We start from the raw sequence: 25933 nt of genomic DNA on the forward strand, positions 1-25933 counted from the left end.
CCACTTTCTTGATAATCTGAGATCCTTCACCCACTGGGTCACTGGCATTACATGAGTCAGAGGAAGGCTTATCCACCTGGGAATAAAGAAATTGAGTTTCTGAGTAGATATTTTAAACTGGTAGAATATATGAGTTATGAAAACCTGGCACTCCAGTAAACTCAGCCTTGAAGGAAGCAGAACTAGAGTTTATGCTATATGTATTCTATTCAAAGGGTTGTATAAGGATGTGAGAACAGTTTCCTAGCCTATCCTGATAAACAATCCATGTATTTGCTTTAGGGAAAGAAAAATAATTGACAGACTTGATCAAGGAAGTTAAATTGTGGATTAAATGTCCCCAGCCTGTTTCCTAGGGCTTAGGGTTAGTGGGACCCAAACATAAGAGGTGTTAGGGAAAGGTCCCTGGAGAAGTCCCATGGCTACTTTGGCACTTCAATTTAGAGTAGTTAAGTTATAAGTATATGTTCTCAATGTGGTGATTGGAGGAGCATCCAAAAGTGGCTTACACCTTTCAGAGGGACATAAAAATGGCTGAAAGTACACTGGCAACTTGGTTAGACCTCAAAATGAAGAAAAATGAACACACATATTGGGCTGTAATAAACTGGGCACCACAGAGCAGAGGGGCATGGACGTTTGAGTTACAGAGGCAGTTGATGTCAACCAATAATACCACTTAAGTTTATTCACTTCAGCCGACATCAGTGTTTAGTTGATTCCAATGCTAAGTTATACATAATAAATGACATATACTCCCCAAGCGCCACCTTATTTATAAATCCCCTTGGAACATAGATCACCTCCAGGACAAAGAGAAGGAAAGGAGAAACAGGAATTTCCTCAACTAGGAGAGTGCTACCCTAAAAGAAGTTGAGTTTCAATCCAGACTTTACCTTCAATTTAAAAGAATACAGTTTTCACTACTGAGCTGAAATGGAAGCTCAAAATCTAATTTTAGTTCAGGCAAAAAGATAAAGACATATTAGCCCTTTTGTGGTTGGTGACTACACTCTACCTAGGACAATTTTGCTTTCCTGATTAAAGAAAAATTATTTATTTATTATCATATATTTCTATTCTGATGAATATGTTAATTAAGTTTCTGTCCAGAATATAGTACCCCAAACAGTGACTATTTTATGCAAAACAGCTCATACAGTATAAGTGAATTTTTTGTTTGTAACTCCTCTTTTTTCTTTCCTACATAATTTTAAATGCAAATGTATAAACAATAATTATACATCTATATTAATGTGCACACAATGCATAGAGATGTAATTTGTGACAACAATAACAAAGGTGGGAAGAGCTGTGTAGGAGCAGAGTTTGTGCATGCTATTGAAGCTAAGTTGGTATTAATTCAAACTAGACGGTTTTAAATTTAGCAATGTTAATTGAAGCTCCTATGGTAACCACTAAGAAAATATTTTATAAATATACACAAAAGGAAATGAGAAAAGAACCAAAGCAGTACACTTCAAAAATTAAACATAAAAGAAGGCACAGATGAAGGAAATGAGGGAAAAAGGGAATAAGAAATCCAGAAAAAAATAGCAAAATGGCACAGGTATATCGTTCCTCATCAATAATTACATGTATGTGGGTTAAACTCTAAAAGCAATAAACAGATTTGCACAATAGATTTCTTAAAAACCCATAATCCAACTACATGTTCTCTACAAGAGACTCACTTTGGATCCAAAGACACAAATAGCTTGAAATTGAAAGGATGGAAAAAGATGTTACACATAAATAGTAACCAAAAGGGAGTTCGAGTGGCTATACTAATATTAGACAAAATACTATTATAGGGGACAAAGAAGATTTTATATTGTGACAAATGGATCAATTCATCAATTAGAGCCAAAGAAATTAATGAAGACCTAAAGAAATGGAAAGATATCCTATGTTCATGGTTTGGAAGACTTAATAGCAAAGCTACCCAAAGTAATCTACAAATTCAATGTCCTTACTATAAAAATTCCTTTTTTTTTTTTTTTTTTTTGCAGAAATGGAAAAGCCAATCCTCAAACTCATATGGAATTGCATGGGGCTCCAAACAGCTGAAACAATTTTGAAAAAAATAACAAAGAGGACTCAAACTTCCTGATTTCAAAACTAGCTGAAAAACTATAGTAATTCTAACAGTGTGCTACTGGCATAAATACCAAAGGAACAGAATTGAAAGTCCAGAAATAAATCTATATATCTAAAGTCAACTGATTTTTGATAATGATGCCAAGACCATCTGTCTTAGTCTGCTAGGGTTGCCATAACAAAATATCACAGACTGAGTGGCTTAAAAACAGCAATTTGTTTCTCATAGTTCTGGAGGATGGATGTCCAAGATCAAGGTCCCATCAGGACTGGCCATTATCCTTGGCTTGGAGATAGGTGCCTTCTTGCTGTGCCCTCACATAGCCTTTTCTTTGTAGATACCAGACATATTGGATCAGGGCTTCACACTTACGACCTCATTTAACCTCACCTCTCTTTAAAGTTCTATCTCCAAATACAATCACAGGGGGCGGGGGTTAGGGCTTAAACACATGGGTTGTGTGGGAATACAATTCACTCCGTAACACTATCCAAAGTAGAAAGATTATTCTTTTCAACAAATGCTGCTGGCATAATTGAATAACAATATATGAAATTGAAATTAGACCCTTACTTCACCTCATATACAAAAATTAACTCAAAACAGACAAAAAATTAAATGCAAAAGCTAAAATTATAAAGTCATTACAAGGAAATATAGGAATAAATTTCATAACCTAGGATTTGCTGATGTATTCTTGGATAAGATACCTAATGTATGACCAACAAAATAAATAGATAAGTCAGACTTCATCAAAATTAAAAACTTACCTTATCAAGAAAGTGAAAGACAACCTACAGAATGGAAGAGAATATTTGCAAACTATGTATCTGATAAGAATCTAGTATTCAAAATATATAAAGAATTCTTACAACAAAAAGTCAAATAACCTAATTTTTAAAATGGCTGAAAGACTTGAATAGACATTTCTCCATAGAAGATATACAAATGGACAAGCACATGAAAAGATACTCAACATTTTTAATCATTACAGAAATGCAAATCAAACAACTCTGAGGTGTGACTTCACACCCACTAGGATGGCTGTAATCAGTAAGACAGAAAATAACAAATGTTGGCCTCTATGAAGAGAAATTGGAATCCTTGTGCATTGCTAGTTAGAACATAAAATGGTTCAGCCATTATGGAAAACAGTTCTCCAAAAACATTTAAAAAAAAAAGTAAAACATAGAACCACCATATACCCAACAATTCCACTCCTAGATATGTATATACCCAAGAGAACTGAAAGCAAATACTCAAACAAATGCATGTATTTACATGTCCATAGCAGCACTCACAATAACCAAATGTGGAAACAGCCCAAATATATTTCAAGGGATAAATGGATTAACATATGTACATACAATGGAATATTATTCAGCCGTAAAAAGGAATGAAGTACTGACACATGCTACAATACAGATGAACCTCAAAAGCATTATGCTAAATGAAAGAAGCCAGACACAAAAGGTCACATATTGTATGATTCTATTTACATGAAAAATTCAGAATAGGTATATCCATAGAGACAGACAGAAGATTGGTGTTTGCCAGGGGCTGGCGAAAGAGAGGAATGCTAAGCAACTGCTGAATGCCTACAGAGTTTCCTTTGGGGGTGACTGAAATGTTTTGGAACTAAATGGAGATGGTGGTTGCACAATTTTGTGAATATATTAAATATCACTTAATACCGTTCAGTTTAACATGATTAATTTTATGTCATGTAAATCTCACCTCCATAAAAATGAAAAATCTTTGTATTATCAGACCAGCCCCCCACTTAGGTTACATTAGCACAATCATAACATTTGGCGTGCAGAGATATAACTTGTGCTACCAGGTAAAGTACCAAGTTTTACTATTTTCCAATTTGCAGAGCAAATGATACATAAATTGAACATTTATGGTAAACTCAGCAATTTCTGGATTTTTCTCAGTATTACTTAGGAAGGAAATTCCGGATTTTCATCTTTGCCATCTGTTTTTCTCTGGGCTACATATACTGTTGTTGGTGGAGTATTTTATATTGTCACATTAGGGTTTGTGTTTGGTCCACAGCCACTTTCTGCTTTCTATGGCCTCTGCTGAGATGCTTCTAACTTTGTCATCAATCCCACCTTGTTGACTGCTCTCTGATGCCAGATCTATGCAAGGTATGCCATCCTCCTTATCTAAACACTGAGTCCCTTCAAATCCACTGAGACTTCCTCAAACTGTCTCCTCTCAGGGACACTAGGAATCTCTGGATATTCAAAATCTGTCTCATTCTCAGAGAGCCAACTATACTGTAAGAAATTTGGCAATGCAAGTAACTTGGGACAGGGAGGAGATATGGGGATATATGTATATGTATAGCTGATTCACTTTGTTATAAAGCAGAAACTAACACACCATTGTAAAGCAATTATACTCCAATAAAGATGTTAAAAAAACAAAACAAAACAGAATTGCTTTATAATCACACCTTTCCTGTGGCCATTTTTACTGTGAGGTTGCACTCTTGGAGTTCCAAATGGGAAGTGGTCAATAAATCATGTCTGATCTTATTTCATCATAAACTGGATCTACCTAGCAGCATCCCTTTCTTCAGAATGTATTTCAATGACTCTCTTTCTCTCCTCTCCCAGTTCTCCCTTCTCTCCCACTGAGCTGCATTCCAGGGGTAGAAAAGACCAACTCTTTCATAGTTATGGGTCCTTTCAAAAGTATTGTTCAGCACTTTGGGTCTTACCTCTCGGTGTTCAAAGCAGAGCTTTTGGAAGTCAATAAACGTTTTCTTTCCTCAAGCAGCTCAACTCTTACACTCAAAAAACTTTGGATATCAAGAATATTGTTAAGAGTTCTAAAATTCTTTGGAAATGGAGTTAACTTTTTTGTTTTGTGCTAAAATGCTACATTTGTTGAATTTTAATTTCTAGTTAAGGTGGGCTAAATTATTTAGATCAATCTTGCACTAAAAATAACTTAAAACATTGGATAAAATTTATGAGACATCACTTTAAATACACCAAGGAGCAGGTAAGATCATGGAAAAATCCCAGGCCAAGGTTGTACTATAAAGTGAGAACCCAGGAAGCTTAGCAGAGAGCAAAGCAATTGGTCTCATGTCACTGCCCCCTCAACCTTGAGAGGCTTTCTGCTTCCTTCATTTTGGAAGTTAGATTCTCGGGCTTGAGTAGGGGTGAGGGAAAGAAGGAAGGAGGAGGGGAATAGAGAAGGCAAGATTCATGGTCTGCCCAAGGAGGGGAATCTGTGATCAAAAAGGGCTACATCTTTAGTACTAGAGAAAACCAGGACTAACTTATCCCCAGAAGATACAGGAAAGTTATCTTGGCACTGAGCAGAGAGAAGAGAGAGAAAAAAAATCAATTAACGTATGCCGTAAATAGCCCTAATGTAGATTTACTAAGGCATAAAAGCATTACAAGAGATAGAGAATTCAAAAAGCTGAATGACTCATTTCATCAGGAATATAAAACAACAGCATAAGCTCAACACACACACACACACAGAGGCAAAATATACAAAATTACAATGAGAAATGAAGAAATGGATAAACCTCATAGGTGTGGGAGATTTTAGCATACTCCTACTTTGGTAACAATTACAGAAAAAAATCAATCAGGATATAAAAGATTTGAACACTATTAACAAACACAGCCTGACAGTTATGTGTGTATATATGTGTGTAAATCACTTCACCCAACAACAGCACAATACACATTATTTTCATTAACACAGAGAATATTAACAAATATTGACCGTAAAGTTGATGTACTTAATTGTTATAGTAATAAAAAGGCAGCAAGTAACAACCATAACAGACAGGATGTTTTGTATCAGTCTCAGCCTGTCCATAGTGATGTTATCGGCTAGAAATGCCTGGGGCTCTCATCAGGGCCCATACTACTTGTGGGAGCCCCACAGACACTTCGCCAACCAGGGCCAGTGTCCTGCCTGGACTGGCCCTTGTGGTTCTTACTATGATTGCAAGACGCACCTCAGCAACAGCCATAACAGAAATTTGAAAAAAACAAAGCTTATTTACTCACAAGTCCTGGAGAGTACACAGCATGCCTGGGCGACACAGTGAAGCTGCAGATAGAGAGACAGAGTGAGCATGCACAAGTAAGTGAGCACGCACAGTCCTGGGTTCTGCCTTTATTGGGATCTAGTATGGGGTGCTCAGGGTTTCACAGGTTCATTCTTTATTGGTAAATTTAAAACCTAAGAGTGGGAATTAAAGGGCAGGAAGTGAAAAACAAGCGGTCAAACTGGTCCATAATACAAGGTCAACCAGAGCTTTCTAAAAAGGGGAACTTTGGAACTTCCCTGGTGGCACAGTGGTTAAGAATCTGCCTACCAATGCAGGGGACACGCGATCGGGCCCTGGTCCGGGAAGGTCCCACATGCCGCAGAGCAACTAAGCCCGTGCGCCACAGCTACTGAGCCTGCGCCCTAGAGCCCACGAGCCGCAGATACTGCGCCTGCGTGCCTAGAGCCTGTGCTCCGCAACAAGAGAAGCCACTGCAATGAGAAGCCTGCGCACCGCAACTAGAGAAAGCCCGCAACGCAACGAAGACCCAATACCCAAAAATAAATAAATAAATTTATAAAAAATAAATAAAAAGGGGAACTGGAGCAGCCTGGCACTTCACCTAGTTGTGTAGCTGGCAATGTGTTTATTCGAGATGGATGTCTTTGAAGTGGATACCTCAACAATCGAAAGCTTAATGTCAGGCAATCAAGAAAGCTCACTGTGGTCTCCCCTGGTGGTGCAGTGACTGAGAGTTCGCCTGCCAATGCAGGGGACACGGGTTCGTGCCCCGGTCCGGGAAGATCCCACATGCCGCGGAGCGGCTAGGCCCGTGAGCCATGGCCGCTGAGACTGCGCGTCCGGAGCCTGTGCTCCGCAACGGGAGAGGCCACAACAGTGAGAGGCCCGCGTACCGGGGAAAAAAAAAAAAACTCATTGTCAGGTGCTTACACTGCACAGAATAAGCTTTACACTGTTGGCTGTGATTGGTAGGGAAATGGGACGGTTATACAAGTATTCAATTTTCTATTAAACTATGCGTTTGTGTTTATGGATTTTTCTATAATTGCATTACATTTCACAATAAAGTTGATTTAAAAATAAGGACAGGGGCTTCCAGGAAGATGGCAGAAGAGTAAGATGCAGATATCACCTTCTTCCCCACAGATACACCAGAAATACATCTACACGTGGAACAACTCCTACAGAACACCTACGAACGCTGGCAGAAGACCACAGACCTCCCAAAAGGCAAGAAACCCATGTACCTGGGTAGGGCAAAAGAAAAAAGAATAAACAGAGACAAAAGAATAGGGATGGTACCTGCACCAGTGGGAGGGAGCTGTGACACAGGAAAGGATTCCACACTCTAGGAAGCCCCTTCGCGGGCGGAGACTGAGGGTGGCGGAGGGGGAAAGCTTCGGAGCCACGGGGGAGAGCGCAGCCACAGGGGTGAGCGCAGCCACAGGGGTGCGGAGGGCAAAGCGGAGAGATTCCCGCACAGAGGATCAGTGCCGACCGGCACTCACCAGCCCGAGAGGCTTCTCTGCTCACCCGCCGGGGCGGGCTGGGCTGGGAGCTTAGGTTCGGGCTTTGGTCAGAGCGCAGGGAGAGGTCTGGGGTTGGCGGCGTGAGCACAGCCTGCAGGGGGTTAGTGCGCCAAGGCTAGCTGGGAGGGAGTCCGGGTAAAAGTCTGTACTTGCCGAAGAGGCAAGAGACTTTTTCTTACCTCTTTGTTTCCTGGTGCGCGAGGAGAGGGGATTAAGAGCGCTGCTTAAAGGAGCTCCAGAGAAAGGCGCGAGCCACGGCTAAAAGCACAGACCCCAGAGACGGGCATGAGACACTAAGGCTGCTGCTGCCGCCACCAAGAAGCCCGTGTGCGAGCACAGCTCGCTCTCCACACCCCACTTCCGGGGAGCCTGAGCAGCACGCCACGGGCTGGGTCCCCGGATCCAGGGTCAACTTCCCCGGAAGGACGCACTGCGCACCACAGGATGGTGCAACGTCACGCCGGCCTCTGCCGCCGCAGGCCCGCCCCGCACTCCATGCCCCTCCCTCCCCCCCGGCCTGAGTGAGCCAGAGCCCCTGAATCAGCGGCTCCTTTATCCCCGTCCTGTCTGAGCGAAGAACAGACGCCCTCTGGCGACCTACACGCAGAGGCGCGGCCAAATCCAAAACTGAGCCCCGGGAGCTATGAGAACAAAGAAGAGAAAGGGAAATCTCTCCCAGCAGCCTGAGAAGCAGCGGATTAAAGCTCCACATTCAACCTGATGTACCCTGCATCTGTGGAATACATGAATAGACAACGAATCATCCCAAATTAAGGAGGTGGACTTTGAGAGCAAGATTTATGATTTTTTCCCCTTTTCCTCTTTTTCTGAGTGTGTATGTCTATGCCTCTGTGTGAGATTTTGTCTGTATAGCTTTGCTTCCACCATTTGTCCAAGGGTTCTGTCAGTTTTTTTTAAAAATTTTTTTCTTAATAATAATTTTTTATTTTAATAACTTTAAATTTTATCTTACTTTATTTTATTTTACTTTATCTTCTTTCTTTTTTAATTCCTTCCCTCCTTCCTTCCTTCCTCCCTCCCTCCCCCCTCCCTCCCCCCTCCTTCCTTTCTTTCTTTTTTCTCCTACTAATTCTTTCTTTCTACTTTTTCTCCCTTTTATTCTGAGCCGTGTGGATGAAAGGCTCTTGGTGCTGCAGCCAGGAGTCAGTGCTGTGCCTCTGAGGTGGGAGAGCCAACTTCAGGACACTGGTCCACAACAGACCTCCCAGCTCCACATAATATCAAACAGCAAAAATCTCCCAGAGATCTCCATCTCAACACCAGCACCCAGCTTCACTCAACAACCAGCAAGCTACAGTGCTGGACATCCTATGCCAAACAACTAGCAAGACAGGAACACAACCCCACCCATTAGCAGAGAGGCTGCCTAAAATCATAGTAAGTCCACAGACACCCCAAAACACACCACCAAACGTGGACCTGCCCACCAGAAAGACAAGAACCAGCCTCATCCACCAGAACACAGGCGCTAGTCCCCTCCACCAGGAAGCCTACACAACCGACTGAACCAACCTTAGCCACTGGGGACAGACACCAAAAACAGTGAGAACTACGAACCTGCAGGCTGCAAAGAGGAGACCCCAAGCACAGTAAGATAAGAAAAATGAGAAGACAGAAAAACACACAGCAGATGAGGACCAAGATAAAAACCCACCAAACTTAACAAATGAAGGGGAAAGAGGCAGTCTACCTGTAAAAGAATTCAGAATAATGATAGTAAAGATGATCCAAAATCTTGGAAATAGAATAGACAAAATGCAAGAAACATTTAACAAGGACCTAGAAGAACTAAAGATGAAACAAACAATGATGAACAACACAATAAATGAAATTAAAAATACTCTAGAAGGGATCAATAGCAGAATAATTGAGGCAGAAAAACGGATAAGTGACCTGGAAGATAAAATAGTGGAAATAACTACTGCAGAGCAGAATAAAAAAGAATTAAAAGAACTGAGGACAATCTCAGAGACCTCTGGGACAACATTAAACGCACCAACATTCGAATTATAGGGGTTCCAGAGGAAGAAGAGAAAAAGAAAGAGACGGAGAAAATATTTGAAGAGATTATAGTTGAAAACTTCCCTAATATGGGAAAGGAAATAGTTAATCAAGTCCAGGAAGCACAGAGAGTCCCATACATTATAAATCCAAGGAGAAATACGCCAAGACACATATTAATCAAACTGTCAAAAATTAAATACAAAGAAAACATAGTAAAAGCAGCAAGGGAACAACAACAAATAACACACAACGGAATCCCCATAAGGTTAACAGCTGATCTTTCAGCAGAAACTCTGCAAGCCAGAAGGGAGTGGCAGGACATATTTAAAGTGATGAAGGAGAAAAACCTGCAACCAAGATTACTCTAACCAGCAAGGATCTCATTCAGATTAGATGGAGAAATTAAAACCTTTACAGACAAGCAAAAGCTGAGAGAGTTCAGCACCACCAAACCAGCTTTACAACAACTGCTAAAGGAACTTCTCTAGGCAAGAAACACAAGAGAAGGAAAAGACCTACAATAACGAACCCAAAACAATTAAGAAAATGGGAATAGGAACACACATATCGATAATTACCTGAAATGTAAATGGACTAAATGCTCCCACCAAAACACACAGATTGGCTGAATGGATACAAAAACAAGACCCATATATTTGCTGCCTACAAGAGACCCACTTCAGACCTAGAGACACATACAGACTGAAAGTGAGGGGATGGAAAAAGATATTTCATGCAAATGGAAACCAAAAGAAAGCTGGAGTAGCAATTCTCATATGAGACAAAATAGACTTTAAAACAAAGACTATTAGAAGAGACAAAGAAGGACACTACATAATGATCAAGGGATCGATCCAAGAAGAAGATATAACAATTGTAAATATTTATGCACCCAACACATGAGCACCTCAATACAGAAGGCAAATACTAACAGCCATAAAAGGGGAAATCGACAGTAACACATTCATAGGAGGGGACTTTAACACCCCACTTTCACCAATGGACAGATCATCCAAAATGAAAATAAATAAGGAAACACAAGTTTTAAATGATACATTAATCAAGATGGACTTAATCGATATTTATAGGACATTCCATCCAAAAACAACAGAATACACATTTTTCTCTAGTGCTCATGGAACATTCTCCAGGATAGATCATATCTTGGGTCACAAATCAAGCCTTGGTAAATTTAAGAAAACTGAAATTGTATCAGGTATCTTTTCTGACCACAACGCTATGATACTAGATATCAATTACAGGAAAATATCTGTGAAAAATACAAACACATGGAGGCTAAACAATACACTACTTAATAACGAAGTGATCACTGAAGAAATCAAAGACGAAATGAAAAAAATACCTAGAAACAAATGACAATGGAGACATGACAACCCAAAATCTATGGGGTGCAGCAAAAGCAGTTCTAAGAGGGAAGTTTATAGCAATACAAGCCTACCTTAAGAAACAGGAACCATCTCGCATAAACAACCTAACCTTGCACCTAAAGCAATTAGAGAAAGAAGAACAAAAAACCCTCAAAGTTAGCAGAAGAAAAGAAATCATAAAGATCAGATCAGAAATAAATGAAAAAGAAATGAAGGAAACAATAGCAAAGATAAATAAAACTAAAAGCTGGTTCTTTGAGAAGATAAACAAAATTGATAAACTATTAGCCAGACTCATCAAGAAAAAAAGGGAGAAGACTCAAATCAATAGAATTAGAAATGAAAAAGGAGAGGTAACAACTGACACTGCAGAAATACAAAAGATCATGAGAGATTACTATAAGCAACTGTATGCCAATAAGATGGACAACCTGGAAGAAATGGACAAATTCTTAGAAATGCACAACCTGCCAAGACTGAATCAGGAAGAAATAGAAAATATGAACAGACCAATCAGAAGCACTGAAATTGAGACTGTGATTAAAAATCTTCCAACAAACAAAAGCCCAGGACCAGATGGCTTCACAGGTGAATTCTATCAAACATTTGGAGAAGAACTAACACCTATCCTTCTCAAACTGTTCCAAAATATAGCAGATGGAGGAACACTCCCAAACTCATTCTACGAGGCCACCATCACCCTGATACCAAAACTAGACAAGGATGTCACAAAGAAAGAAAACTACAGGCCAATATCACTGATGAACATAGATGCAAAAATTCTCAACAAAATACTAGCAAACAGAATCCAACAGCACATTAAACGGATCATACACCATGATCAAGTGGGGTTTATTCCAGGAATGCAAGGATTCTTCAATACACGCAAAACAATCAACGTGATACACCATATTAACAAACTGAAGGAGAAAAACCATATGATCATCTCAATGGATGCAGAGAAAGCTTTTGACAAAATTCAACACCCATTTATGATAAAAACCCTGCAGAAAGTAGGCAGAGAGGGAACTTTCCTCAGCATAATAAAGGCCATATATGACAAACCCACAGCCAACATTGTCCTCAATGGTGAAAAACTGAAAGCATTTCCACTAAGATCAGGAACAAGACAAGGTTGCCCACTCTCACAACTCTTATTCAACATAGTTTTTGAAGTTTTAGCCACAGCAATCAGAGAAGAAAAGGAAATAAAAGGAATCCAAATCGGAAAAGAAGAAGCAAAACTGTCACTGTTTACAGATGACATGATACTATACATAGAGAATCCTAAAGATGCTACCAGAAAACTACTAGAGCTAATCAATGAATTTGGTAAAGTAGCAGGATACAAAATTAATGCACAGAAATCTCTTGCATTCCTATACACTAATGATGAAAAATCTGAAAGTGAAATCAAGAAAACACTCCCATTTACCATTGCAACAGAAATAATAAAATATCTAGGAATAAACCTACCTAAGGAGACAAAAGACCTGTATGCAGAAAATTATAAGACACTGATGAAAGAAATTAAAGATGATACAAATAGATGGAGAGATATACCATGTTCTTGGATTGGAAGAATCAACATTGTGAAAATGACTCTACTACCCAAAGCAGTCTAGAGATTCAATGCAATCCCTATCAAACTACCACTGGCATTTTTCACAGAACTAGAACAAAAAAGTTCACAATTTGTATGGAAACACAAAAGACCCCGAATAGCGAAAGCAATCTTGAGAATGAAAAACGGAGCTGGTGGAATCAGGCTGCCTGACTTCAGACTATACTACAAAGCTACAATAATCAAGACAGGATGGTACTGGCACAAAAACAGAAAGATAGATCAATGGAACAGGATGGAAAGCCCAGAGATAAACCCATGCACATATGGTCACCTTATCTTTGATAAAGGAGGCACGAATGTACAGTGGAGAAAGGACAGCCTCTTCAATAAGTGGTACTGGGAAAACTGGACAGGTACATGTAAAAGTATGAGATTAGATCACTCCCTAACACCATACACAAAAATAAACTCAAAATGGATTAAAGACCTAAATGTAAGGCCAGAAACTATCAAACTCTTAGAGGAAAACATAGGTAGAACACTCTATGACGTACATCACAGCAAGATCCTTTTTGACCCACCTCCTAGAGAAATGGAAATAAAAACAAAAATAAACAAATGGGACCTAAGGAAACTTCAAAGCTTTTGCACAGCAAAGGAAACCATAAACAAGAACAAAAGACAACCCTCAGAATGGGAGAAAATATCTGCAAATGAAGCAACTGACAAAGGATTAATCTCCAAAATTTATAAGCAGCTCATACAGCTCAATAACAAAAAAACAAACAACCCAATCCAAAAATGGGCAGAAGACCTAAATAGACATTTATCCTAAGAAGATATGCAGACTGCCAACAAACACATGAAAGAATGCTCAACATCATTAATCATTAGAGAAATGCAAATCAAAACTACAATAAGATATCATCTCACACCAGTCAGAATGGCCTTCATCAAAAAATCTAGAAACAATAAATGCTGGAGAGGGTGTGGAGAACCCTAACTGCACTGTTGCAGTGTTGGTGGGAATGTAAATTGATACAGCCACTGTGGAGAACAGTTTGGAGGTTCCTTAAAAAACTACAAATATAACTACCATATGACCCAGCAATCCCACTACTGGGCATATACCCTGAGAAAACCATAATTCAAAAAGAGTCATGTACCAAAATGTTCATTGCAGCTCTATTTACAATAGCCAGGAGATGGAAGCAACCTAAGTGTCTGTCATCAGATGAATGGATAAAGAAGGTGTGGCACATATATACAATGGAATATTACTCAGCCATGAAAAGAAACAACATTGAGCTCTTTGTAATGAGGTGGATAGACCTAGAGTCTGTCATACAGACTGAAGTAAGTCAGAAAGAGAAAGACAAATACCATATGCTAACACATATATATGGAATTTAAGAAAAAAAATGTCATGAAGAACCTAGGTGTAAGATGGGAATAAAGACACAGACCTACTAGAGAATGGACTTGAAGATATGGGGAGGGGGAATTGTAAGCTGTGACAAAGCGAGAGAGAGGCATGGACATGTATACCCTACCAAACGTAAGGTAGATAGCTAGTGGAAAGCAGCTGCATAGCACAGGGAGATCAGCTCGGTGCTTTGTGACCGCCTGGAGGGGTGAGATAGGGAGGGTGGGAGGGAGAGAGATGCAAGAGGGAAGAGATATGGGAACATATGTATATGTATAACTGATTCACTTTGTGATAAAGCAGAAACTAACACACCATTGTAAAGCAATTATACTCCAATAAAGATGTAAAATAAATAAATTAATTAAATTAAATTAAGAATAAAAAAAGAAAAAAAAAGGACAATTAATACTTTCACTTTCTTCCCAAGTGATACAAGGAGTTTAATGTACTTTAATTTATCCCTTCCCAAGTTATAAATTATTATTGCCATGCATTTATTCTATATATAAATCCACTAATTATTAATATTTTAACACAGTGTGCATCTAACTATGTCCTTACTATTTTTTGCTCTTACTCCCTTCTTTCACCTTGGACCTGCCATCTGGAATCTTTTTTATTTTTGTTCTGGAGAGGTGTACATGTAGTCTTAATGTTCTGGCACTTTCTAGTTCTTGACCAGATGTTTACATTTTGGTTATTTATTACAGCATACATGTATGTTTTCTGTTTTCTATATGCAGTATAGTAATATAGTAATAAAAACAGAGAAGGTAAAAAATAATAACCTTAGATTTTATTTCAAATATTTTTTGGATACGCTAGTTTAACTCTCATCCCATTGTTGGCTGAATATAACATAAATATTTTTCTGTTGTCTCCCTCCCCAGTATGTATTTGGTAACAATGAAATATTTCTTTACTAAATTATGATGCTTTCCTTAGACACCACAATATCCAAAGAGACAGAACTGATTGAGTCAGTGTGATATATTTTTGAGGGTCATGGATTTGGAATCTGAACTTTTAGGTTCAGTTCTGGGCATTACCATTTTCATAGCTGTCTCAATTTACAAAAATTCTTTAACCTATCTGAATTTCAAACAGCTCATCTTTAAAATGGAGTAAATAGTACCATTTGTGCCCATTGCATTTGTGTGTTGAGAAGTACTAATGAAACAAAATATGTGAATCTGCTTTATAAAATGGTTAAGTAACATGACTTTAAACTAGTATTATTTATGTGTATAAGGAGAAGAAAAAAATGAAAATCAAATGTTTTGTGTAAACTGGAGATGAGGACATATTTAGGTATGTGGAAAAAAGCATTGTGGTATAATATTCACAGTAGGATTTTTTGAGTCAGATATAATAAATTGTAATAATTTATGTTCCTGCTCTACTGCCTGCTAGTTCTAGAATGTCTTGCAAATTAACTTTTCTTCTTTTTAATTTAACTTATTTATTTTTGGCTGTGTTGGGTCTTCGTTGCTGCGCACGGGCTTTCTCTAGTTGCGGCGAGCAGGGGCTACTCTTCGTTGCGGTGCATGGGCTTCTCATTGTGGTGGCTTCTCTTGTTGCGGAGCACGGGCTCTAGGCAAGTGGGCTTCAGTAGTTGTGGCACGTGGGCTCAGTAGCTGTGGCTCATGGGCTCTAGAGCTCAAGCTCAGTAGTTGTGGCACATGGGCTTAGTTGCTCCGCGGCATGTGGGACCTTCCCGGACCAGGGCTCGAACCTGTGTCCCCTGCATTGGCAGGTGGATTCTTAACCACTGCACCACCAGGGAAGCCTGCAAATTAACTTTTCTGAGTCTCAATTTCCTCATCTATAAAAAGGAATAATAATGCTTCATCGATACCTCATTTACTGTGAAGATCCAATAGGATTACTATGTCTATAGCATCTGGGGTGTAGTAATTGCACCCTCAATGTTAGTCTCTACAATGAAAATACAGTTTAAAAAAAAAAGAATAGAATGCAATTATCGTGTTGATAGAAAATGGTCTATTCAGATAGCATTCTGCCCTGGAAGTGAGAATGAACTGGTAAGACTAAATTTCAAAATTATACAACTGTAGACTCCAGGAGTCCTTGGGCATCTTTAAAACTGTCCTTTGGGTATACTTGTGGCCTTTTTTGAAATGTAACTAATCAGCTTGGTCCAAGGTTTCTTTCCTCTGGTGTTCTCTGGCTCCTCCTGACTAGACAGGAGACATTCTTGGCCAGGGAGTCAGCCTCTTCTACAGAGGAGGCAGCGGGTAGTATAACATCTTTCCGGTTTCACCACGGATTGGGGCAGAATCCTTTCTCCACTCCCAGACACAATACTCTACTGTGGCAATACAAGAAGATGCCAATGGCCCGTAATGACTAAAGAGATGATAAAGGAACATCATGGTCCTAAATTCATATGCTAACCCTGAGTCAATGCAAACCACTATCTTTCAGTTTCCCCACTTCAATGAAATGTTGAACTTTTATACATGGTTCAATCATAGAGAATGTAATATTAATATGATAATACTATAACATTGCTTATCAGACTTGAATAGGCACATGAATCCTCTGACAATCTTGTAAAACTGCAGATTTTGATTTGGCAGCTCTGGGGTGCTGTGGTCTTGAATGTTTGTGTCCCTCCAAAATTCATATGTTGAAAACGAATCCCCAAGGTGATGGTATTAGGTGTTGGGGTCTTTGGGGGAAGTGGGCTTAAATGGTGGTGTGAACAAATAACAAATATTACATCAGAAAATTTTTACCTTGAGGCCACTCTGTTCTCAGGAGGGCTGTGTGCTGGCTCAGGCTGGGGTGGGTCAAATGTCAGGAGCCTGGGAAAAGGAAAGATGCTTCACCTAAGTTTAATTAGCAAGCATTTGATTCCTACTGATCAGTTGCAAGAAGCTGTTCAGCTATCCATTTACGAGATAAAAAGTAGGAATTTGGAAGGCCTGAGTCTGACTTTGTCTTAGGTAAATAAAGGAAGCATCTGTGAGTCTTATCTAAGTCATATGGGGAAGGATGTTTCTTTGCAGTAAACCATTTTCTGAACACTTAGCCCGAACATTTCTGAACATTTAGCCTTCATTTGCTGAAATGCGACACTGAAGTCATAGTCTTGCTGTTAATAGTTAGGCTGTATTTGCTCTTTAATTATAGTTTATTCATGTCCCAGTTAAACTCTGGCTGGTTTCTGATAGTGAGGATAAAAGGAAATAGCAAATTCACCAATTGAGATTCTCCTTACCTTTCTGTTCCCAAGGCTAACCAACTACTAAACTGACAGCCTCAGTCTTGATGCCATTACCTAGGATGATCCTTACACTCAAAGGGAAAAGCAACACCAGATCCATGATTCAAACTGCAGAATTTTATGTTTACTTTTATTCACTGTGGGATGTGATCGAGGTACAATATAACAAAAGCTGGTGTTTGGTTGTCATTCTTTTACAGACAAGTGCCCAGGGAATCTTGTAGAAGATCTTGTTCAGAGATGTAGACAGACAAGCAGACACTGGGACTTGGGGAGAACTCTTAGCAGGTGCCGGACACCAGCCATAAACTTGGGTTTCTGGTCAGGACACCAGTACTTAGTAAGGGAAATAGCAAGAGTACATATGGCCCCAAATTCTAACGGGGAGGGGGCTCAATATTTGTAGGCAATTATTATGGGAAGGTTGGAAGAAGGATTAAGACAAAAACCCAGGTGGCAACAGGACAGTTAACTCAATTCTGAGCCCTGGTGTGTTAAACTTTGTTTTCCCCTAGGAGAAAGCAAAATGAATCTACTTTCATTATTCTTTCAGCCTTGGAGCAGTTGTCAAAAGGTGGAAGAGAGAAGTAATGAAAGTACTAATCTTACTAGCCAGAATCAACATTGGCTTTGTACTTATCGTTCATTGTAGAAGAAATAATCTCTGTATTTGTTTAGAGATGAATGTGTTAAGAGTCACAAATTTATTTTCACAAAGAGTTTCAAAAGGAAAAAAATTTAGATTAAAAAGCTTTCTGATGGACAAGTAAATCGATTCCACTATATAGTGGATGCATTACAACATTTAGCAAGGATGGGTATAGACATTGAACTAAACATCAGAGGGCTAGTGTGTACTTTAAATGTTGGTGAGTAAATTCAATTTCCTATAATAAACACTCTAACAGATAAGATTTTCTATAAAAAAGCATGTACAACAAGCCCTGAGTAATTATAGTCTTGAGGTTAAGGATTACATTGCACTGAAGATAAAAATAAAACTCTGAGAATTCAAACAGAATGTTACTAGAGAATTTCTTCCATTTGTAACAAACTTACCCCCAAATCAATTTTACAATGGCAGGATAAAGAATATGTATAGATTTAGCTAAATCAGTACATGGCTAATGCTCTTTATACCTTCCACTTTTATGGTAATTGATCCATAAATATTTTTCAACCTTCTGTATTATCTTTTCAATAAGGATTAGTGAAGAGTCCTGTATCCTGGATACTCAAAAGCACTTGTGTCAAAAACAGTTATCCCTCCTAAAGGTTTCTCATTGAGTATTATTAAAATATCTAGTTTATGGTTTTATTTTAGCCAAAGTGAATCACAATGTTTGGTGCTTAAATATGTCTAATTCCCCATTATATTCTAGGTATATAGAGTATTATCTTATTTCATCTTCCCTAAACCTTATGAGATAGGTATTCTTCATTCCCTTTTATAGGTAAGGACACTGAGGATTATAGAGGAGTTGCTTGGCTAGCACGTGCCAGAGCAGGGATTGGAACCCAGACACCCTGCCTCCGAAGTCCTTCCTCTGAGATGTAGCGGAGGGTGGCCCAAGACACCATGAAGCCCAATGGAGATGGAAACCCAGCTTGCAAAAGTGCATGCATTGTACAGTGCTCCCCACAGAGTATGGTCTCAGTAGATACTTGTTGAATAACATAGCAATGCCGCCTATGTGCATTCGACCAAATTCAGCTCTAGCAGACTTCTGGATTATCTGCTGAATGTCTGATTTTATAGATGAAATTGTTCCCAGTGCTTTTGTGAGTTGACTCACGAACTGTAGGGAACTGGCACCACATCTTTGAGTAATTTGCTTCTTTTTTTGCAGGGCTATATCTAGGCTGATTTTCCACAGCAAAATTCCCAAGGAAAAAACATACCACATATGACTTGTTTGGATTACATGAATCCTTGGTGATTGAGATGATTTATAAGCATCCTTTAATGATACTGCTCTTTCCAGGTTAGTAATGAGGTTCCTTTACTTTAGAATCACTATGTTGCTGACAAACTTCCCTATATCATTTCTGTACATTATATTCCATTTTAATTGAATTTTAATATAATATCAGAGTAATGTTTGTGTCAAGATGTAATAATATTCCATTTAAGAATGTAACTCTTTCATTTATTTAAGGAGAAAGATGACAATTTGAGGACATTTGAATTATATTCTAACTTATATCTTTAGAAGTTAATAGCTTAAATTCTATGCAGAAAATGAGTTCTATCCATTGGAAGAACAGGAGTACTAAGTGATTTTTGAGGGCCCTTCTGAACTTCTATTTTATGATTATATTTAAAAAAGAAACTTATATAGGGGTCCTGACAATAGACCTGGGGAAGAAACATGAGGCTGGGAGTCAGGAAACTGATATTCTAATCACAAGATTTTTAAAATAACTGAGGAAGCTGGAGGAAGTTATAGCATCATTTAACTTCACTTTCCTATATTCAATATTACGAGACTGAAGTAAAGCATTTCTAAGATGACATTCAGCTATAAAATTGTACAGCTTTAAAACATCTGGATCTCATTTCATTCAGATGGTTTTAGATCACTTTACTCCTGAGTTAATGATTTTCAATTTCCATGTCAATAGTGTAAAGGAAACACAGAGCAATAAATAACACTTTTTCCCCCTCAATTTTATGTACCTACACACCTGTTCTGTGAATAGAATTACAGTCTATATTTACAAAGACATAAAAAGTAGGTGACCAATAGTATATAAAATGCGTTTATACAAAAAATTAACTCATAATGAATGCAACCTGGGAGGTATGTAAAATATTTAGACATAAATACCAATAGTCTGGGTGAAAGAAAGCATCTGATATAGATATGAAGAATACCCTCCCTTGCTCCTAAAAGAAAATACACATATAGTTGTGGGTTTCCATCAATATTAGTGGAAGTGTAACAAAAGATTTGAATGTCTCAAATAATACCTAGCACAAACCATTTGATAGTATGACAGAGATAAAGCAGTTTCAGATTTCTGAAAAATCTCACTGAGTACATACATCTATGAATGCCAATTTTCAGAATGTTTCCCCAGTATCTTGCCATCATGACCCACTGGCGTTTCCAGGATCTCTTTCTTTCACCTGGAGGGCAATCCAGGCTACCCTGGCATTGACAGCACCATGTGAACACCGTTATGAGATGGTCAACAGCACTTTCTTGTCTTGAGACTAAGTATAGCATTCTTTGAATGTGGTCTCAACATGAACTTTTGTATGTCTCACTTAACCCCATCAGGGACTAAGATTAGACTCTGGCTATAGCTATACATTATTAAGAATAAGGTTTCACAAAAATAATCAACTAATTTGTTTTGCTGATGCTGACTGGATTAACCACAGTTCTCCCTACTCCCTTCTGTATGGAAAACCCTGCCTCCCATCTTGTTTGGCAAATTCCTATTTACTGTTCCATGCAAGATCAAATATCACCTCTTATAGGAAGTTTCCCAAATTCCCTCAGGATCAATTGTCTTCTTTCTTATCATCTCATAGCATGTTGCACACAGCTCCCTCAGAGCACTCGCATGCTGCACTATAGTTAGTCTTTTATTTATGTAGCTTCTCACTGCTCAGAATTTGATCAAGGAATGGTCCATCCAAACATACTTCTGGAGAATGCCGAGGTATGAGGGCATAATAAAATACTACTGTAAAAAACAGAATTGGCTTGCTACTTAATTCAGGCTTGCCCAAAACTACTTGCATAAATGCTGGGATATAAACAGTATACTGCAGTCCAGAGTGGAAATTACAAATGAAAAGATGAAAGAAAGAAGTGAAAAAAGTAAGGAGGGAGGTGGGAGAATGGTAGGGAGAGAGAAAAGGAAGAAAGGAAGGAAGAAAGGAAAAAAGAAGGAAGGGAGGGAGAGAGGGAAGAGAAACCTTTGTCAGTTTGTAATTCTTATATTTAGTGTCATTCACATGTGACTTCATGGTGTAGCTTCATGACATTTTACCATCCCTGATATTAGCTACTAGTTGAGGGCAGTCAATAGCTGCAGCCACTGAAATTCTGAAATCAAGTAATGCGAAATTAAAATTCTTTTTTTGGGGGGGGGAAATGAATGATTTATTTTCTTACTTTATTCAAAGTATTTTAATGTGTTTTTAAGGTGTCTAGTTCAGAAAACTGAAAAATAGAAATAAAAATGGAGAATTAGATATCAGAAAACCTATGTAAAACTTAGAAATATATTGCCAAATGGAAAATCAGGAAAAAAAAAAGTTTTAAGCATACTTTGTCCAAGACTTTGCAACTATCTCCATGTAAGATGATTTTATCCTTGGCGAAAATAACTAATGCCATCCAGTTGTAAGTGTCAGGAATAAGAGATAATTCCAAATTAATAAAAATGTGTGCATGCAGTATTAAATCTCTCATTTTAAAAACTTTAAATAAATATGAGAATAAAAGCTTGTAGCCAAAAACTTGGCTTGACCCATTTCTAATGAAATGATGTAAATATTTGAAGTCTACAGGGTGCCCATTTTTCTCAATCCTGCTCTGTTCTTGCTAGAGTGGGACATACTTTATTTCTTTTTGACCTCAGGACACAAAAAAGGTAAATGTTTGATAAATGAGTGAATGAATTGTCATTGTCTTAACTTTTCTCATTTCAAAGACAAGGCCAAGACTCATTACTTCATTGCCAATATTACTGTCATCATCATCAGCTTCAAATTAATTAGATCCAGTCTTCTGCAGATAAATGATTGTGGTTGCTGACATAGTGAAATTTGCGGAGCATTGTGAAAGCCCTTTCCACGAAAAATAACTCCTTGATTCTACATTAGCCAATTTAAAATGTGGTATTTCCTTTAAAATTGCTTTGTATGGGTCTGGAAATGCTTTCAGTTCTAGAAGGCTAGTGACCTGTTCTTTTTGATGAGCACGCCTCTGCAGAGAAGTTCCATATTCCACAGATTCAATGGCGCATAGAATTGGTATGGCATAAATGCCATTATTATAACATCAAAAAAACTAAAAAGAAAAGTATGATTTTTTAATCATACATTCAGGTTAAGTAAAAGACTTTATGAAGCTGCAAGCATTGATTTGTAGAAGAGAAGTAGAGATATTTCAAAGTAATCCTATCATCAATCCTCTCCCCAAAAGTTAGTCCTTTCTGTGTCATTGTCACATGGATCATTTTGCCATTCTACTTATTAGCCTAAGCGGAGTCTTCTCCCACTTCACTTGCAATGACTTCTGGGTTAACTTTCACATTTTCTGGCTTCATGTTATATCCCAAACACATTGAGACAAGGATCATACAGCATTTTTATCAGTGTTTCCTGTATCATATGTGTATTTTTCTGGCAGAGTTGATCATGAGGATTTGGGAGGCAATCTGATAACTCCTCTGATTAATGATGTCGACCCAGGTTTCATTCATTTACTATATGACATCCTTCTTTGATGCAAATTTTGACCTGTACAACGAATTACTCTGCCTTCCTTTCCTGAGGTGCGCTGCTCCCTTTCTGCAAACAAACTCCCAGATGTTGGCTTTGTTGCCAGCTATTGCTGATGTTAATACCATAATCACTGGAGATGTCTGCGAGATTTAAGTTCAACAATGGGCAGCAGTGCCACTATCCAATGGAAAGAAAGTGGTACCTATTAGAGAACAAAGCGGATTGTTCTCACCCAGAAGGCAAACACTGATGTTAACCTCTGCCAGTAGAGTATGCATGTTGTGCATTATCAGTTTGTGGAAAGGTAATAACCTATTTCATCACATCAGATTTCAGTATTGGAATCTGGTTTAAGATTACAGCTTGTTGGCTTCGTGGCAGCAATTCGGCACACAGATGGGGCCAAGAGGAATCTCGCAAAGTTAAAATGTCTAAACAAATTACTTGGACCTCTCAGGTGGCTGGGTGTGATGTCAGGAATCTTAACAATGAAGGGCATTCCAAACAAAGCGTTCACAATTTTGTATCTTAACTAAGAGCTGAAGTGGAAGTAGAAGCACTAGTACAGGGACTGAGGAGTCAGGGGACCACTTCTTTCCCATTGCAGCTTCTGATGGACATCATTACTGATGTTCTGCCATCATTGAAGTGGCAATGGCATGGTTATGGGGCCTGGGCTATATTTTAGTTGCATCACTCCTGTAACAATGAAGAAGTCATTTCCACCTCTTAGCACCTCAAATTCATGCTCTGTAAAATATGACCTACAAGCCCTGCCTTTTTACTGATACACGAGTATTGTGAAGAGTAAATGGAGTAATTATGCAAACACATTTTAGAAGCACTAAAATGGTATTAAAATACAGTTAATTATTAGCCATTCACACATTCCTCACCCATGCAATATTTATTGAGCATCCACCATGCACCTCTGGACCTTCCCTTTTGTCTCTCAGGTCGCTGACAATCCTTCCTCCCTCCCTGGCCCTACCCATACCCACCACCTATGTCCAGGTTATCTCTGACTCATCCTTCAAGACTCTGGTTAAATAGTACATTTGCTTTTCCTATCCACTCATGCCCCTCTCCTAACAGTTGATTATTCCCTCTTTAGTGCTAATGCTCTACCAAGTGTGCACCTAGGATTTTATGCTTTATTATAATTGGTTTTGGTCCCTCTTGTATTTGTAAGGTCTTTGCTCTCAAAGACTGTAACATGTTCATGTTTGTATTTTCAATCCTGAGCAGAGGGTGCTGGGAGGCTGGGGATGTTTGATGGAGGAACAGTGGGAGAAGAGGCTTGTAGGTATGGTCCAGACTTTCATTATTTCAGGTTTAATGAATGAATTTTGGGCATGGCAGGAGATGTCTAATACTATGTTTTGTGCATTTCTGCCTGTCCACACTGTCTAACCAACTAGCCGCGTGGGCCACCAGAGTCCTGATTACAAGGACTTAGGAAATTTCTTGGAGATCATCTTTTTAAAGGAAGCCTTAATCAAGCAGGCAGCTAAACCTTCATCTGTTGGCAGAGGAATAATTCTAATTCCAGTGTAGGATGATATTCAGATGTGTCTAATGAGCAGCCCTTTATGAAATCATGTCTGAGCTTGAGGGGAAAAAAATGTGAATACACACCCAAAGAGCTAATTTCACTAAAACCTCTTTATGAAATGAAAGCAAAACGCAGTGGGCCTTTACACTCCCCAACTTGCACTCCTCCTACCCCACCAACCCATGTATAACAGAGAAAGGAAGAGGAATGATCCCTACATTCTTCACAGAGTAGAGATTTGGCACCTCAGGGGTCATAAAACATCAGCAGTGATAACCAGCAGAAGCATCGCGGGCACTGATCATAGCCACAGTGCCCAGAAGAAGGGCAAAAATACCAAAGCAGTGGAGGCAGGAATCAGGCAGCAGCAGTGCTCACCCCAGCCTCTGCAGGGGCCTCACCTGAGGGCAGGAGAGACAGGATGATAGTTAGGTGGCCAGGGATCCTTTTCCTAAGCAGCCACCTGTTGGCTTTCAAACTTCCCCTTCCTCTTCTGTTTTCCCCAGGCAACAATGCTCCCCATTCCAAAGATCACTTTCACCCCACAATTGAGTGACATCTTTCATCCTTCAAGGCTGTCATTTAAATTCCTTTTAGCTTGATTCCTCCACCTGCCAAGAAGACACTCTCAGCCACTTTAGTGGCCCTGAAACCCATTACAAATCTCTCCTCTTTCTTCTAGACCCAACTCAAGTGACTCCCTATTGAAGTTCTAGCAAAAACACTAGGATTGCAGATGGCACGTGCTCCATCCCCTGGGTCAGGGGCTGGGGATGTGGGTTCTGGAGCCAGAGGGCCCAGGTTGCAGTGGGAACTCCACAGTTTATCTGTTCTTTGAACAAATTCCTTTCTTTAAATCTCAATTTCTTAACCTGTAAGATGAGGCCACAGATCACACCTACCAGACAGTCCATCGGCTAGATTTAACTGAGTTAAGCAGTTAACAGAGTGAGCAGCACACTTGAAGTGCTTTAAACAATTTAGCTGTGCCTATTATTACTTGCTGACTCCATTTTGTGACCCCACAATTATCGTTCCTGATAGGCTGTGAACTCTCAGAGGGAAGGGGGCCTGGCTCTAGTAAATGACTCTTAAGATGTGTGCATGACTGAATAATTAACTGAATGAAGAATGTGGTAGTAAGAGAGGGGCCTTTAAAAGTTGTGCAGCAGGTGCTGCCTCCAGGGATGATAAGCAGGCAGGGGAAATTATGCCACTAAAGGACAGTTGAAGGAAAGCAACTCTGAAGAGTGAATTCTGAGGTTGTATTTTTGGTTCTTTCAAGGGGTCATTTGCACAGCGTGACATCCTGTGATCAATGGAATCTGAACAGCCAAGATTTGGTGTCTTACTGTTGTTCTTATTAAATTTCCATTGGTTGTTTAACCTTTCCTTAAATGATATGTTTTTTTTAAAAATCTAAATATTAGTGACTCATTTTCTAGAAGGGAAATATATAAAGGAGAACTGAGAAGTATTCCTATGCCTCAGAGAAAGCAGATTTTTACTATATATACAAGCAATATGCCCCTTTTAAGGGATACATAGGAGAATTC

The 25933-nt window shown here is 39.0% G+C and overlaps 1 protein-coding gene across 1 annotated transcript in view; it reads right to left on the minus strand.

Annotated features, from left to right (window-relative positions):
• Positions 1-25933, minus strand: part of LOC307180283 (uncharacterized protein) — a 516275-nt gene that overhangs the window by 306594 nt on the left and 183748 nt on the right. Inside the window, exon 4 of the mRNA XM_079910459.1 lies at positions 6157-6199. Within this exon, the coding sequence (XP_079766585.1) occupies positions 6157-6199 (43 nt within the window). The remainder of the gene's footprint in view (positions 1-6156; positions 6200-25933) is intronic.

Source organism: Stenella coeruleoalba (genome assembly GCF_951394435.1).
Source record: "Stenella coeruleoalba genome assembly, chromosome: X".
In the NCBI taxonomy this organism is placed as follows: Eukaryota; Metazoa; Chordata; class Mammalia; order Artiodactyla; family Delphinidae; genus Stenella; species Stenella coeruleoalba.